General features: G+C 39.6%; 1 protein-coding gene across 1 annotated transcript; it reads right to left on the bottom strand.

The window, feature by feature from the left end:
- Positions 1 to 568: 568 nt before the first annotated feature.
- anxa5b (annexin A5b) lies at positions 569 to 13,070 on the bottom strand. Its single transcript, XM_057843009.1, has 13 exons — positions 12,949 to 13,070; positions 12,791 to 12,834; positions 9,697 to 9,781; positions 9,423 to 9,517; positions 8,804 to 8,917; positions 8,653 to 8,743; positions 5,905 to 5,984; positions 4,243 to 4,293; positions 4,078 to 4,171; positions 3,903 to 3,998; positions 1,652 to 1,710; positions 1,467 to 1,589; positions 569 to 1,381 (listed from the first exon to the last, which is right to left on the bottom strand). Exons 2-13 carry the CDS (start codon positions 12,791 to 12,793, stop codon positions 1,319 to 1,321), a joined length of 954 nt encoding a protein of 317 aa, XP_057698992.1. The 5' UTR covers positions 12,794 to 12,834; positions 12,949 to 13,070; the 3' UTR covers positions 569 to 1,318.
- Between the last annotated feature and the right edge of the window lie 1,824 nt (positions 13,071 to 14,894).

Here is a 14,894-nt window from a genome sequence, read left to right as displayed (position 1 = left end):
CCTACCAAGCATGCTGACAGGACTAACATTACACGACAACTATTATATGTATGCATAGCATAGCACACTAGCTTGAGCTACTAGCCTTACGATTGGCTGGCTTCTATCACACAACAACTTATGAAGTTCTGTACATATGACCCTTCACCACCAAAGTGAACATATATTGCACATCTATATGTTATAGTAAACAAATACTTACAGACATATAATTCCGAGGCGGAAATGTAAGTAACAGAAAGCATTCACGATTGTCAATGCTACCGCTAGGCACAGCACTGTCTAAAGTGAATGAGTTCGTGGAACAAATTATAGATGCAGCGAATTATTCTGACCAAAAGGTGGCAGCAATGCCCTGCAAATGGTCAACTGATTTACAGGCCAGCCAGCACAGTACATATTATCGGTCCTATTAATAACGTTATTGGATTTCTTGGGATGACCTCATAATTCCTATTATCGGACCAATAATTATCGTGCACCAGTATCAGATAGGTTGCCATTGACGGCGCTAGACGTCTAACGTCCAGGGTTTGTACGTGAAGCATTGAAAGACACCGGGCCGAGATCACTTCATCAAGTGAAAAGTTTATTAGTGAGTGGAATGTCAAGTGCAAACATAGAATGGGAATCATCGGTGAAATTAGTGGACCGTCGGTTAGAAAGCAGAAACTTTCAAAGATCAAGAAGTGTATTGCTTTCACTTGAAAAACAAAAAAGTGGAGTCATTTATTTTAGGGGGTGCACTGAAAAGAAATCAAGTTTTGAGATTTTTTTCCCCCTGAGTATTTTTTATTTTGAGGGTTTTTTTGCTCTGAGAAACACAGAAGAAAACAGAATAAAAAAAAATATTGAGCCTAACAGAAAGACATCTGAAAAAGAGATAAAAAAAAACTCAAAATACTCAGAAAAACAACAAAATCCAGAAAAAAAGGAAAATATTCAGAAAAACAAAATATGCTGAAAAAAACTCAGAAAAAACAGGATATTCAAAACAAAACAACAGAAAAATAGCGCAAAATCCAGAAACAAGCAAATATATTTAAAAAACTCAGAAAAACAATGAAATATTAAAACAGAAAATATAATCAGAAAAATTACTCAGAAAAACAGAAATTTCCCCAAAAAAACTGGGGGGGAAAAAAAAAAAACGGAAAAAAACACTCTAGCCAAAATAAATGATTCCCAAATGAGTTTTTCCCCCCCAAGTGAACGCAATACTTCCATAGCTACGAGAGTTGAAAAAGCGCCCCCGTGTGACACGTTAAGTAACTTCCGCCGAGCTCGGCTGCCTCGGGTTTGACCCACGTCGCCACGGTTACGCGTCGTCCCCGCCGCAGAGGAGGAGTAAAGCCTTGCGGTAGTCGCCGCTCGTGTCGCTCTAAACAAGAACGGAGATTTAACATTTTCAGATGAGAATCAAGAAAAGCCTTTTTTTTTTTTCTTTGATTGTTGGCATCATCTACCATGATCATGGAATGGAGAGAGCCCGCGAACATCCTCCTGAACTCTGCTCGGATGTCCAACATGTCCACCTCGGCGCGAGTGGCCATCACCCGGATCAGCGTGTCGTCGTCGGTTCCGGCCCCCTGAAAAGCCGCGAACGCTCTACATTTCCGCCACCTTTTTGTCCGGCGCTCATCGGTCCTACCTTCATGGCGTAGTACAAAGTCTCGGCAAAGTAGGCCGGGATGCTTCTGGCGCACTTGACTGCAAAAAAAAAAAAAAAAAATAGAACACAGTTGGAATTTTTAGGAGAAAAAAGGTCCAAATATGACAAGAATAGTGTTTGGATTTTACAGGAGTCAAAGTTTTCATAATGCAAATATAGTCCAAATGTTATAAAAGAAAAGTAAGAGAATTTTAAAATGTCTTCATTCTAACTGAAAGTGAGCTGATATCCACAGAAAATGACCTGATATAAACAAGAAGTGACCCGGTATGTGTGATCACAGCGAAGCTAGCGTTGCAATTTTCCAGAAATACCCTTTTTTAGTTCTAGAAGGTATTACATACAGAATTTTTACAAAAAGTGGTCCTTTTAGTTTGATGACAAGAAGGAAGCTGTCATTTTACAAGGAAAAACATAATTGACATCGAAATAAAATAGATTTTTGACTTTCACTTTTTTTTTGTTTACTTCACCGGCAAAGTCTTCATTTTAAATGTATATATTGGAAAGTCAGTTATATGCATTGACATTTTCGCCCCCCCCACCCCCTTAATCTCCGCATATGACCACCCCTCGCGAAAAACAAAATCCGCAAAGTACAGGCAGAGCTTATTTACATTATTTTTATTCTATTTTTTTTTGGAGTGTCTTCAATGTATTCATTCAGATTTAACAGCATTGAAAAGATATACATTTAAGACATGTTTTTTCCCCTTTTCTTCTCAAAGTATAATTAAAATAACAATAATAATAATAATTAAATGAATGCAAACCAAAAAAAATCCTAATATGAATATGTATATTTCAATGTTTTTTTAAACACTGCAAATGTAATAATTATGAAATATATATATATATAACAAAACGATGATTTGTACATGTATATAGTGCTGCAAAGATTAATCGATTAACTCGAGTAATTAGATTAGAAAAAAGTTTCCAATCAAATTTTGTTGCTTCGAGTATTAGTATAATTAAAGGGTCATTGTAATGGTTTGATAGTGTTTAGCTTTATTGATTTGGGTGGATATACTAACCTCTTGTGGCAACAGTGAATATGACAAATAAATTAACATGGCTGAATCTAGCTGCTCCCTGTTTAGACCCACATAAGGTCATTTTTTTATTTGAGCTAATGTTTTTTTATGTACTCGTAATTTAGTTTGTATGTATATTCAGCCACTTTTTTTTTCTAGGAATATGTGTTTGATTGACTTGTTAAAAGCATTGTAAAAAAAAAAAAAAAAGTTTAAAGCATTTAGGCTAGCACTTTTTCTTTGCAAGTTAGCCAATTGTTCTTTTGGTGTTCTTACCTATTTTTTCCTCTGTACTATGTACAGACTATTAGAGTGTTTTCATATTGACATGTGGGTGTATGGAAGTGTGATTATACCTGTGTAAATGTGTATAAACAAAGAACACTGCGTATATGTACGAAGGTTTGTTTTCGAACGTTTGCTGCTAATGTTATACATTAACGGCTACATCATGCCGTCGCCTCTGTGTGATCTATATCTTTGCTGCTGTGACACTGAGAATTTCCCCATGGTGGGTTCAATACAGGCCTTCTTATCTTATCTTAGACCCTCATTTATTCATTTTTTTCATACCGATTGAGGCTAAACTCAGGTATTTGAATTTATTTTTAAATGAAAGTGCAATTCTGCATAGTTTGAACAAACACTCGGGAATTTCTTTTCGTATTCGCATTTATTGCTCTTTTGAAAGTGCAATCTTAGCTAGCCTTTGTTTCACATTCCATAAAATTTATTCTGCAACACAGTAAATGTTCCTAATCAGATTACTCGTTGATAGATTAATCGACTACTAAATAATTGATAGCTGCAACCCTGATTTCAAAGTTTCATTTTTTAAAAATCAGGAATTTATACTGAATTTAAAAAAACAAAAAACAAAAAAAATCTAAAAATATGACTCGAATAAAGCCAGAATTTTCCAGCGGTCGAAAATTAAAAAAACTCAGTGTGGAAAAAAACTCATTTTTTGGGAAAAACTAAACCGATAAAAAGATTAAATTTATAATTGTATAAAAATACATATACTTTAAAAATATTGTGAGTGCACAACAAAAATGTAATATTAATATTTTATGAGAACAAATACTGCAATTTTATGATATGGGGATAAAAAGTATAATAAAAATAATGACACAAAGCTAAAAGAATTGAAAAGAAAAATCCAATTTCAAAATGTTTTTTTTTTTTTTTACCGACGGCGAGCATGAGCTCCCTGAGACTTCCGGACGTTTCCCTCCTGATGCTCTCTTCCATCTCGTATCCTGACAGCTTCATGTAAGCGTCAAACACTACAAAGATCAAAATAAAATGAAGACCGATGATATTTCTGCTGTTAAAAAAAAAGCTCCATATTTAGGCGAGAGCAACCTTTCCTGAGGTGCTGCGCGCTGCGGTTCCCCAAGATGGTGACAAAGGTCTGCTCGTCCGTGCCGAACTTGTGCTCGCCGGCCTTGAACAGGACCTGCCGGCGCCGCGGTGGCCGTTCAGCGCCTTTGAGGACGGTCATAGACGCGGGGATGAGACGAAACTTACCTCGGCGTCCGTCTGGACGTTTGCCTCTTGGACGCCGGTCTGCCTGTTGGCCTGTCGAACATTGTCATTTTGGTCAACGAGGACGATCACGAAAATATTCTAAAAGAGTGTCTCGGGAGACGAAAATATAACGAGAAGAATGCCGGTTTTCGTACGACGAGACAAGAGCGAAGCAAAAATGCGACATTGTTTTTTTCATATCATCATGTCAAGCTAGGCTGCGCTCCAGGCTTGATTGTTTTGAAAGAAATGGTAAGATATGCTTTCCTATCTCGCAGGCAAGAGAGAATATGCAATGTTGCTTCAAAGGACTGTGCTGAGTGATCATCACACACTAAGGGGCCGTTGACACAGTGACGCTCTGAGAATATGATACATTTCATATTTCATTTACACGGTTCCATCACTATTCGAACGAAGTACGCGAGTGCCGACGTCATCGGAGCGAAAGCGTTCTATTCGTATGGTTGCGGACGGAGCAATCCCCGCAATCGAACCGTTCCGCTTTGGAGGCCCAAATCAAGAATTTGCGTATTCGCCTTCACCGTATAAACTCGAGGCCATTCCGCATCACAATCGCTGTGTCGCAATGTCACAATGTAAACTGCCCCTTAATGTATCCAGTGTTAGCATATCATTCGCATTAGCCTTTAGCCTGGCGAGCATCGTCTTAAAACGCTCAGGCAACTTTTTTTTTTTTTTTAAAATAGAGTTCGTAGCGTACAGGTGGGTTTAATGCATTCCTTGTATAATATGTACTTGTCTGTCGATCTTCATTCCAAATTGTTGCAAACCCTTATATACAAGGGACATTCAAAAAGTAATGCACTCAAGTGCATTGCTCGTACAGGATTTTACCAATCTTGTTTATATTTGGCACAAACATGATAGGACAAACCTTTTTGTGATTGTTGTATGTGGTTTTCTTATTTTCAGATTTTTAAAGCTTAAACTAACTCATCAGCATAAGTTTTGTTGTCAGGATTGACAGAGGTGGATGGGCGACCACTACGGGGCTTATCGGCTATGCTGGCTTTACCCACCTCTTCATGGTCTTTAGTACTATTTTTAAATCGCTGTACCCATCTTTTTACAGTACTATAGACATTTGTAGGCATTATCCAGTCGGTTGTGAATCCTCAGAGGGGTTACTCCCTCTGCAACAAGGAATTCAATTACAGCTCTTTTTGAGCTTCAAGAGGGGCAGCCATTTTGAAAGCTAGTTTAAGCTTTAAAAATCTGAAAATAAGAAAAACACATCCAACAATCGCAAAAAGGTGTGTCCTATCATGTTTGTGCAAAATATAAACAAGATTGGTCAAATCCTGTACGTGCATTACTTTTTGAATGCCCCTCGTATTTTTGGACTCAAACTTTACAATTTTACTTGCAAAACATTTTGAGCCAGCATGGACTAAAACGAGAAAATCTACATAAGGCCAACACGTTTTGAAATGACTAAAATAGGACTAAGACAAATAAGAATTATGGTCCAAAAGACTGAGACGAACATTTAAAAGGGCTGCCAAAAACAACATTGCCGTTGAAAGAGGAGAACATCAACTTATTCCATCTTTGAACAAGTCAATAATGCATTAGGGCACAGATAAGGCGCTACTAATGGACTCCACATTAAAAAGGTTCTTAGGAGATGTTGTTGACCTGGAGTAGAATGACCAGGAGCCTCTTGAAGTGACCCGAGGTGTCCCCTGAGACGTCCTCCTCCAAGTCGTCATCGTACTCTGATTAAAAAAAAAAAAAAAAATCATTGTGAACATCCAATTATTTTTGGTCATTTTCAAGTTTTTTTTTTTAATGCAGATTACAATTTTACATGAAAATATTATCAAAATGATCATAATTTGCCCCCCCAAAAAAAGGCAAAAAAGGAATATTTGAGTTTCAGCCCTTTTTTCAATTAGAATTATTTCTTAAAGCAACACTTGGTAACTTGTCAGTTTTAGTCGATTTTTGTGACACCGGTGGACAAAAGCAGTAGTGTTTTGTCTTAAGGCATAGACTTCATAATGTATTGACGGGACATGGGGTGCGGGGCCAATTCCTATGGGGCCAATCTCCGTTAAAGCTGACCGAGTGGAAACACAGACAAAGAGCTTTTTCCTTTGAAAATTCTTGTGAATAAATTCATAAATCACTGAATTCTTTATAGATATGGACGTAAAACAGTCTTGATTCTTGGTTAAAAGCAAAAAAACGGGCAGTTAGCATTTATTTTATGTAAATATGGCGAATGAGCTGCTAGTTAAGACACTGTGGTGGCCCCCTTAGTACAACAAAGACCTTTTTGCGTTAAAAATTCTTGTGAACAAATGCTTGAATCCCTGAATTCTTTATAGATATGGACGTAAAACTCCATTCTTGGTAACAAAAAAACAAAACAAAAAAAAAACAGTGCAGGTAGCATTTATTTTACGTCAATATAGCGAAGTATAATACCAATTCTGTAGTGGGTAATTTCTCCCATTGATTTTTTTTCACATTTCAAAATTCATGCATGGTAGGAAAAATATAATAATTAGCTTGAATCCTCCAACAAATCACTCCTGAGACAATCTTTCCTGTTTGTATGCGGTACAGCTTTCGTACTTTTTCAAACTAAATCCAGTGTTGGATCGCTGCATGTTTCGCTGCGACCGACTGAAGCGGATTGTGGGATGGCCCCCTTCTTGAAGGCGTGGTGCACTGAAGGTCGAATCTGACCCGTCAATATCATTATGAAGTCTATGCTTAAGGTAAACTGCATTTCCAATGAGGACCAGTGCACACCCGCATAGTGTCGTAAAATCATGATGGTCGCCTGCAGATGGATTTAACAAAATTTCTGTTTCGAGCAGCTTTGAGAAGGATGAAAAGTAATAACGGAATCCAGTTGTGGCTAAACAATAGCATAGACTGTTAGCAACCGTGTGGCTTAGGGGCCGTTTACATGGTGACTCTCCGAGAATACGAACAATTTCAAATGTGCATTTGCGTCTCCATTTGAACAATGTCGCAATTCCACATGAAAACGATGTAGTATTCATGCCAGGCCCTAGGGGGCAGTGCAGATTTACAGGACGACAGAGAATGATGCACTTTGACCCCACCAAGCTCCCTCAGCCCGGAAAAAAATATGCCCACTCACTCGAAGCAATGTCATTTTTCTTTTGTTCAAAAAGGCACAAAAATGAAAACAATCAACATATTTAATTTAGAAATATTATTAAAACAGTAAATTAAAGCCGACATTCCGCCATATTTGCTGTTTTTCATGTTTAGTAGCACTGCTGCGCACGCCCAATGTGACGTGTACGAGTGCTGACGTTAACGGCGCGGTCTCGCGCCGCAGGAGCCTTTGATATGCATGCCGAGGAAGCCCCCCCTCAACCTCCCGCAATCGGATTCTTCCACTTTGGAGGCAGGATTCAGAATTTTTCGTCTTCGCCGACACCATATGCACGCGAGGCAAGTCCGCTACTCAGTCATTGCGTCTCTGTGTCGCAGAGTCGCCATGTAAACTGCCCCTTAGTTTGGCTAATCGCCCCAACCCCACCCGAACTGTTCAGCGCTGTCGAGTTTGGTAACTTGGGGGGTTCACGCCAGTGAGTGAAAACCGGGCCAATGCTTATTCTGTATATTCTGGTAGCCGCCATTTCTTTTCCCTCCTCACCTCAGACAAAACTTTTTATCTCTGTTGCGCTGCCATTTTTGCAGAATTCGCACGAAAGCATTTGCATCGACTTCCGTCTTTATAATGAATGGGGAAAGGGGAAAGTGCCCTATGCCGTAAAGCAGTCAGCACATTTGTACCTTTTTGTCTGTGGCAGGGTCTCTGCCACCCTCCTCAAAGTTAATTAGTGCCGATGAAAGAGAGACAGACAGTCTCAAGTTATAAAAGTATAAAAGACATATCATCACAAATGTTATGAAAATATTTTATAAAGGTTGAAAAGTTCCTTAGTCTTGCTTTCAACTGAAAATGGCAATTTTGCACAAAAATCTATTTTATTTTACAAGAGATTAAGACATAAATGACCAAAAAAAGTGACAATATTAAGAAGATTATATTTGAAAAATAAAAAATGTAAAAAAAAAGAACTTTCAAGGAAGTTCTAATGTTATCGAGAAAATGTGCAAAAAAAGAAAAAATGTATTCCTATTTTCAGGTCGATGGATAATCCATTTGGACTAGGAGGAAGGGAGCGAATGAACGTTCATTCATTCGTCCGCTTCCAGTTTCCCGTCAATGGCTCTGAAACGTGCGCATTCACAGCGAGGAAGTGACCCAAAATCAACAAGAAATGACCCGTAAATGCCCACAAATCGAGACCAAAAAAATCAATAGGAAGTGACCAAAACGCACTACTTTTATCACCAACATAGTTCCTTGGCGAATGTCAAATAGGTTACCTTGCCGATAGGCGGCGACGATGTCCTTGACCTGTTGAGCGCTCCTGGAGGCCAGGATCTCCACCAGAACCTTCTCGTCCGTGCCCGCCCCCTATAGACCAAAACAAAGCCATTGTCACGGTCACGCCGGGAATATTTTGTAAGGGCTTACCTTGATGGCATTGCGGAGGCACGTGACGTCGTAGGCCAGGGGCGCCGTCATCAGCGCCACGATTAGCCTCTCAAATTTCCCCCCCAGTTCACCCTTCAAGTCTTGGATCAGATCCTGCCAGAAAAAATGTTTTTGTCAGATTTCCAGTTTAAAAAAAGTTTTAAAAATATCATGAATAATATGTCAATATAAAAACGTGTTTCGATATAAAAAAGGAACATTTAAATCTATGAATAAGAAATTAAAAAATTAACAAAAATCATTTTAAATGAATTCTTTTGACTGATAAATAGCATAGAAACAAAAAAAGTTAATGAGAAAATAGATTAAAATTCTAAACTGAAACAATTTGTCTCAAAGGTCAACACCTGCCATTGACAGCGATAGACGTCCAATCTATTCGGGCCCCTTCCGCTCATTGCACATCTATCGCTGTCTTTGGCAGAGATCATTTATGAATTCATTGGCTGCCGTTGACACCAATCCATTGGAAGTGGGAGCGAACGTTCATTCGCTGGCCTGCCGACCCTCTCGCTTCAAATGAATTGGACGTCTACTCGTGATAAACTCATTTGCACGCACACCAAGTATTGGACATCCAAGAGTTAAGCGGCGGCACCTTTCCAAAGAGCGTCTTGTAGGCGGCGGTGATCTGCTGTCGCTGGGCGTTGCTGCGGGACGTCAGCAGCTGCAAGATGGTTTCCTCGTCGGTGCCTGCGGGGACAAGCCCACGTGTCGGTCGTTCATTCGTGAAAGCGCTTTGTTGTCTTCCGAAATTGACGCAGCCGCTCCCTTTCGTATTCGCCGTATGATCTCAGCCGCTTAATTACCGCGTCTCAAGTTTCACTGGTGTTTGTTTTGCCTCCGAGCGCAACCGCGCCATCACGTCTTACCCAAGCCTTTCATAGACTTGTAGAGGGCTTCGGCGTCGGCGCTGGCGTTAAAGTTGGCGCTGGCTTTCACGGTTCCTCGGCTGGCCTGATGCAAAAGCGACAATGTTAGCATAACATAGAATGTGCGAAAACAATCTTTTCACATATTAATGTGGCTTCATCAGTTTTGGAATGGGTTTACCACTAGAAGACGTCCAATCCATTTGAAGTGGGAGGGTGACAGTCGTTCATTTGCTGCCAAACCTCCCACTTCAAATGGAATACCTCTAGCGCCGCCAACGGCAGCTACTGAGTAAATCGGTTGAGAATAGGGGACTTCATCTGAAGGTCAATTCATTGACTTCGATGGGAAGTGGCCCCTGCCAACATGGCCGCTCTGTGGCCATGTTGGTAGGGGCGATAAAAGCCCTTTTTGTCCTTCTGCCATCAATTGAAATGAGTTGGTAGCGGTCAAAATGACTGCCATCCCTCCTACTCTGTGTTATGTCTTCTTAATTTCCTCTAACTTTATGGTGTTAAATCAAGCCCAAAAGTATTGTAATCTGAAACAAACAAAAAAAAAAAGATTGAAAACAAAAATTTAATCAATGTTTTTTATTCTTGAATCTTTCCAAAGCGAAAAAAAAAAAAAAGTTTTGATTTTTTCAGTTATAAAAGTTGATATTTTCACGTTCAAAGATTTTTTTTTCACTTTCAGATCTTATTTTTTCAGTTTCGATTTTTTGAAAGTGAAAAAAATGAGATGAGAAAAAGATTCAAGCATAGAACCCAAACATTAACTTTCAATTTTCCCCCCCAATTGTTTCTTTTTTTCAGATTACAATACTTTTGGTCTTGATTTAACACCATATAACTTGATTTTACATTTGCCAAATTTTTTTTCTACAGCGTGTGTGTTCTAAAAGACGCTTTGAAATAAAATCATTATTAGTTTTCTTAATTCATATTTTCGACCAATTCATCATGGAGCTGCACATCCCAAATGAGCAAAACATTCATTGAATGAAATATCTCCCTAACTTGGAATGTAGACATGAATGTTAACACAAAAAAGAATGTGTTTTGTTCCTGATGACAACATGAAATGAACAAGTTTCATGAGGTATGTGTGTACATAATGACTTGCAGATGTGTGCTTCACATTCCATTTATTGCAGGTCGCTCAATAGTTGACACAAAACGATTCAATCATTTGATAATGGCTAACTTTTTCAAAGAATGGAGGCAAACTCATCAATACGCCGAAAACACTGATAAGAACGGAATGTCGACAGACACCCCGGCACGGCGAGCGAGCTGTTTGGAGAAGCAAACCTCAGGAATGTCACCCAAAAATCATGTGAAATCTGGCAGCCAAAACAACTCGCACAAGCGGGCATTTTGTACTCTTGCAAAGTGCTTCTTCTCCAAACGTTAGCAGCAGCACAAGTTGAAATCTAATCAAGATTCGCGTGCCTCTTTTGGACAAAGAACAACGATAGTTGGACAATGTGGAACATTTGCATCAATTTTCAACAAGTGAGTCATTCCGGAGTGGGACCATTAAAACGTCATATCAGACCACAACAACATGATCTACCACTAAAGCTGTGAGATCTTGCAAAATATTTTCCCCTACATCATCCAATCGCAAATATTAGCATTTTTCTTACCTTTCATTGCAATTCATTACAAAAATAATGACCTGCTTTTAGCAAGAGGACTACACATACTGTATCGGAATGAACGGTCTTTCACCCCTCCCAGTCAAAACGGATCGGGCGTCCAACTCGGACGTCGAACGCCGTCAATGGCACTGGAAGATGAGCATTCATAGCCAATCTTTCCAGTATAAGTGATTTGGACGTCTACCGTTGTCAATGGCAGGCAATGACACAGCCATGTCATTTTAAGATACCTACGGGTCACTTTCTGTGAATTTTGGATCATTTTCAGTTGATTTAGGGCATTTTAAGGTGACTTCCTGTCGATTTGGTGTCCATTCCTGTTGGTTTTAGGTCAATTCATCGTTAACTCAATTGCTGCCACTGACGACGCAAGACGTCCGATCTATTTTGAGCGGGAGGCGGCGAACGAACCGACGTCACTGCGGACACCTAAGTGCACGCAATGCATCACACAAATCTGCGGTTTTAAAACACCAATGTCAAAATAAAAGCATGTGATTTTTTTATGTACAGTATGAACGAGCTACAATGTGCCTGCCAGGCAGAACAACGTGTACTCGATGTTACTCATGTCCAGTCGTTTTCACTTCCTACTCATGGCATGTTTGGACCTGACAACTTTGAGATGGGCTGAGAGGGTGGGCTTCTCTTTTCATTAAATAGACCCCTCCATATGTACACACACAGCTTGTTTATAGCCTGTTGGCATGGAAATTGTAGCAGGGAAGCCCCTGGCTTGCCGCGGACGACAGCCGCTCTGCTTAAATGAGGATGTAGCGACTCCACCCTGACTTTGCGGAATAGGGATGCTTCTCCTTTAAGGGGGCGGGGGGTGTCTCTCGTACTCTTGTCGTGGAAAATAGTGTTTTAAAGCATACAGACTGACAGAAAAGCCACACCCAGTGAAAGACTAACATGAGTCATACAAACCAAACTTCCACCCTTAAAAAAGTGGATTCTTACAACTGCATGATACTTTGTCACCTTTCAACTAGTTGCCTTAGTACTTTGTATGAATCATTTTTGCCAGCGGGAAACTTCTCTAGAGTGAGAAACCCCTTCGAATGTGCAGTTTGTGGTGGATTAACAAAAAAAAGTATTGTAATAGGATACATAAATGCTCCGCCAGATCAAGTAGTCAAAGGGTGAACTTGAAAGTCTGCGGGTGTCAAATAGATGTTAATAGAGCGCTAAAGTGTGCCAAGAGAGGATGAAAAAAAGGAGTGTTAGTGTTATGTAATTCTGAATAAAGTGGGCGTTGTTTAGGGAAGTCTTGAGTTTTTTTTTTTTAATACTATCATGACTCATACATTTGCATAAATAACGGGTCTAGCTTCTTTTACATTATGATGACTTGTCATCAAGCTGTTGGATAAAAATGTCATTTTTAACTTTGTAAAGAAGGAAAATGCAAGAAATGGACTCACCATTTTGAAAGAAGTTGGTTGTTTTTTTCTTCCTAGGAGATGGTCTGTGTAAAGGGGGAAAAAGGAGCAAATTTAGGCTAATTGAAACAAGCCCCGAAGTTGTATCCCCAGGTTACCGTGTCAGCTGCCCGGCTGCAACCTGAAAAGCGTCGACTTACCGCAGAGCTGCAGCTGTCACACCGGGTGAGAAGCGAGAAAGGACGAGAAGGACGTACAGCCCAAGTCCGCTCGGAAAAACTCTTCTGGGCGTGAGTGAGTGGACGCGCCACACCACACCCCGCCGAGCGCAAAGCACCATGGGATATGCAGTTTAATCGTGACGAGACGAAAATAAAGCAGAGACGTTGGCATTTTGAATGAAAACATTGGCGCGAACGCAAAGCACCACCGGGTATGTAGTTTTAACCGAGTGTATGCCCAACGTAGACGTCAATGAGAAAAAGAGAATGAATTAGAAGCAGACGTAAATGAGAAAAAGAGGATGAAATGAGAAGCAGAGAAAGCATTAAGCCACTTTCTTGCATATTTGAATGGTGATGCTATCCGGTGGCATTCTACGTGAAAACAATGTCGCCACCTCTAGCTACCTGGCTAAGCTATAATAATAAAACTGCACATTACTCTCACTTAGATGAATATACAGTACTCTATGACATATATATATATATATATGTAGGTATGTATTATTTTATTTATCTATATGAATATAATAATAATTAAAGTTGAAAGACCAGTTTAGCTTGCTAACATGAAAACAAGCGCTCGGCAAGGGCATAGGTTTGGTCTTAACATTGGTAGGGACGATTTAAGAGCATAACCTGCATGTACACGTTCTGCTGCGGACGGGACATTAATAAGACCAAACAGATTAGGTGAAGAGGGGTCCGGGTTACATTTCTCACTCATATGAAATTAATTCATTGATAGGCTCAATGATCAATGCAAAATAAATCGGTATTGACTTATACGTTTATATACTGTATACTGGTGCAGGCGATACACCGCTCGATTCAAACCTTTGTTTTCAAAAACTACTAAAGAAAGATTTTGAAAAATTCCAGAATATCTGGATTTTATTAGCAAATTAAAATTGCAATATTTGAACATAAATTATATTGACATACACAACAAATGCAAACTTGTTAATAATCTTTCATATCCAGAAATTCGAAAAATAGACATTTGCCACTCAACATTGTCTAAATTTAGACATTGGTCTAAATTAAAAATATATATATACTGTGGGGAGAACAAGTATTTGATACACTGCCAATGGGTATGTACAGTGCCTTGCAAAAGTATTCGGCCCCCTTGAATCTTGCAACCTTTCGCCACATTTCAGGCTTCAAACATAAAGATATGAAATTTCAATTTTTTGTCAAGAATCAACAACAAGTGGGACACAATCGTGAAGTGGAACAACATTTATTGGATAATTTCAACTTTTTTAACAAATAAAAAACTGAAAAGTGGGGCGTGCAATATTATTCGGCCCCTTTACTTTCAGTGCAGCAAACTCACTCCAGAAGTTCAGTGAGGATCTCTGAATGATCCAATGTTGTCCTAAATGAATGATGATGATAAATAGAATCCACCTGTGTGTAATCAAGTCTCCGTATAAATGCACCTGCTCTGTGATAGTCTCAGGGTTCTGTTTAAAGTGCAGAGAGCATTATGAAAACCAAGGAACACACCAGGCAGGTCCGAGATACTGTTGTGGAGAAGTTTAAAGCCGGATTTGGATACAAAAAGATTTCCCAAGCTTGAAACATCTCAAGGAGCACTGTGCAAGCCATCATATTGAAATGGAAGGAGCATCAGACCACTGCAAATCTACCAAGACCCGGCCGTCCTTCCAAACTTTCCTCTCAAACAAGGAGAAAACTGATCAGAGATGCAGCCAAGAGGCCCATGATCACTCTGGATGAACTGCAGAGATCTACAGCTGAGGTGGGAGAGTCTGTCCATAGGACAACAATTAGTCGTACACTGCACAAATCTGGCCTTTATGGAAGAGTGGCAAGAAGAAAGCCATTTCTCAAAGATATCCATAAAAAGTCTCGTTTAAAGTTTGCCACAAGCCACCTGGGAGACGCACCAAACA

This window comes from Corythoichthys intestinalis, chromosome 8 (assembly GCF_030265065.1).
Source record: "Corythoichthys intestinalis isolate RoL2023-P3 chromosome 8, ASM3026506v1, whole genome shotgun sequence".
Taxonomy (NCBI): Eukaryota; Metazoa; Chordata; class Actinopteri; order Syngnathiformes; family Syngnathidae; genus Corythoichthys; species Corythoichthys intestinalis.
The sequence above is the reverse complement of the archived record's forward strand: the minus strand, read 5'-3'. Positions and strand labels throughout refer to the sequence as shown.

What these genes read in the sequence shown, in the direction of transcription:
- anxa5b (XM_057843009.1), bottom strand. An exon ending in CAAGTCTATGAAAGGCTTGG is followed by an intron (nt 9,518 to 9,696) that starts GTAAGACGTGAT and finishes TTGTCCCCGCAG; the next exon opens with GCACCGACGAGGAAACCATC. An exon ending in CTCTCCATTCCATGATCATG is followed by an intron (nt 1,382 to 1,466) that starts GTAGATGATGCC and finishes GTTCTTGTTTAG; the next exon opens with AGCGACACGAGCGGCGACTA.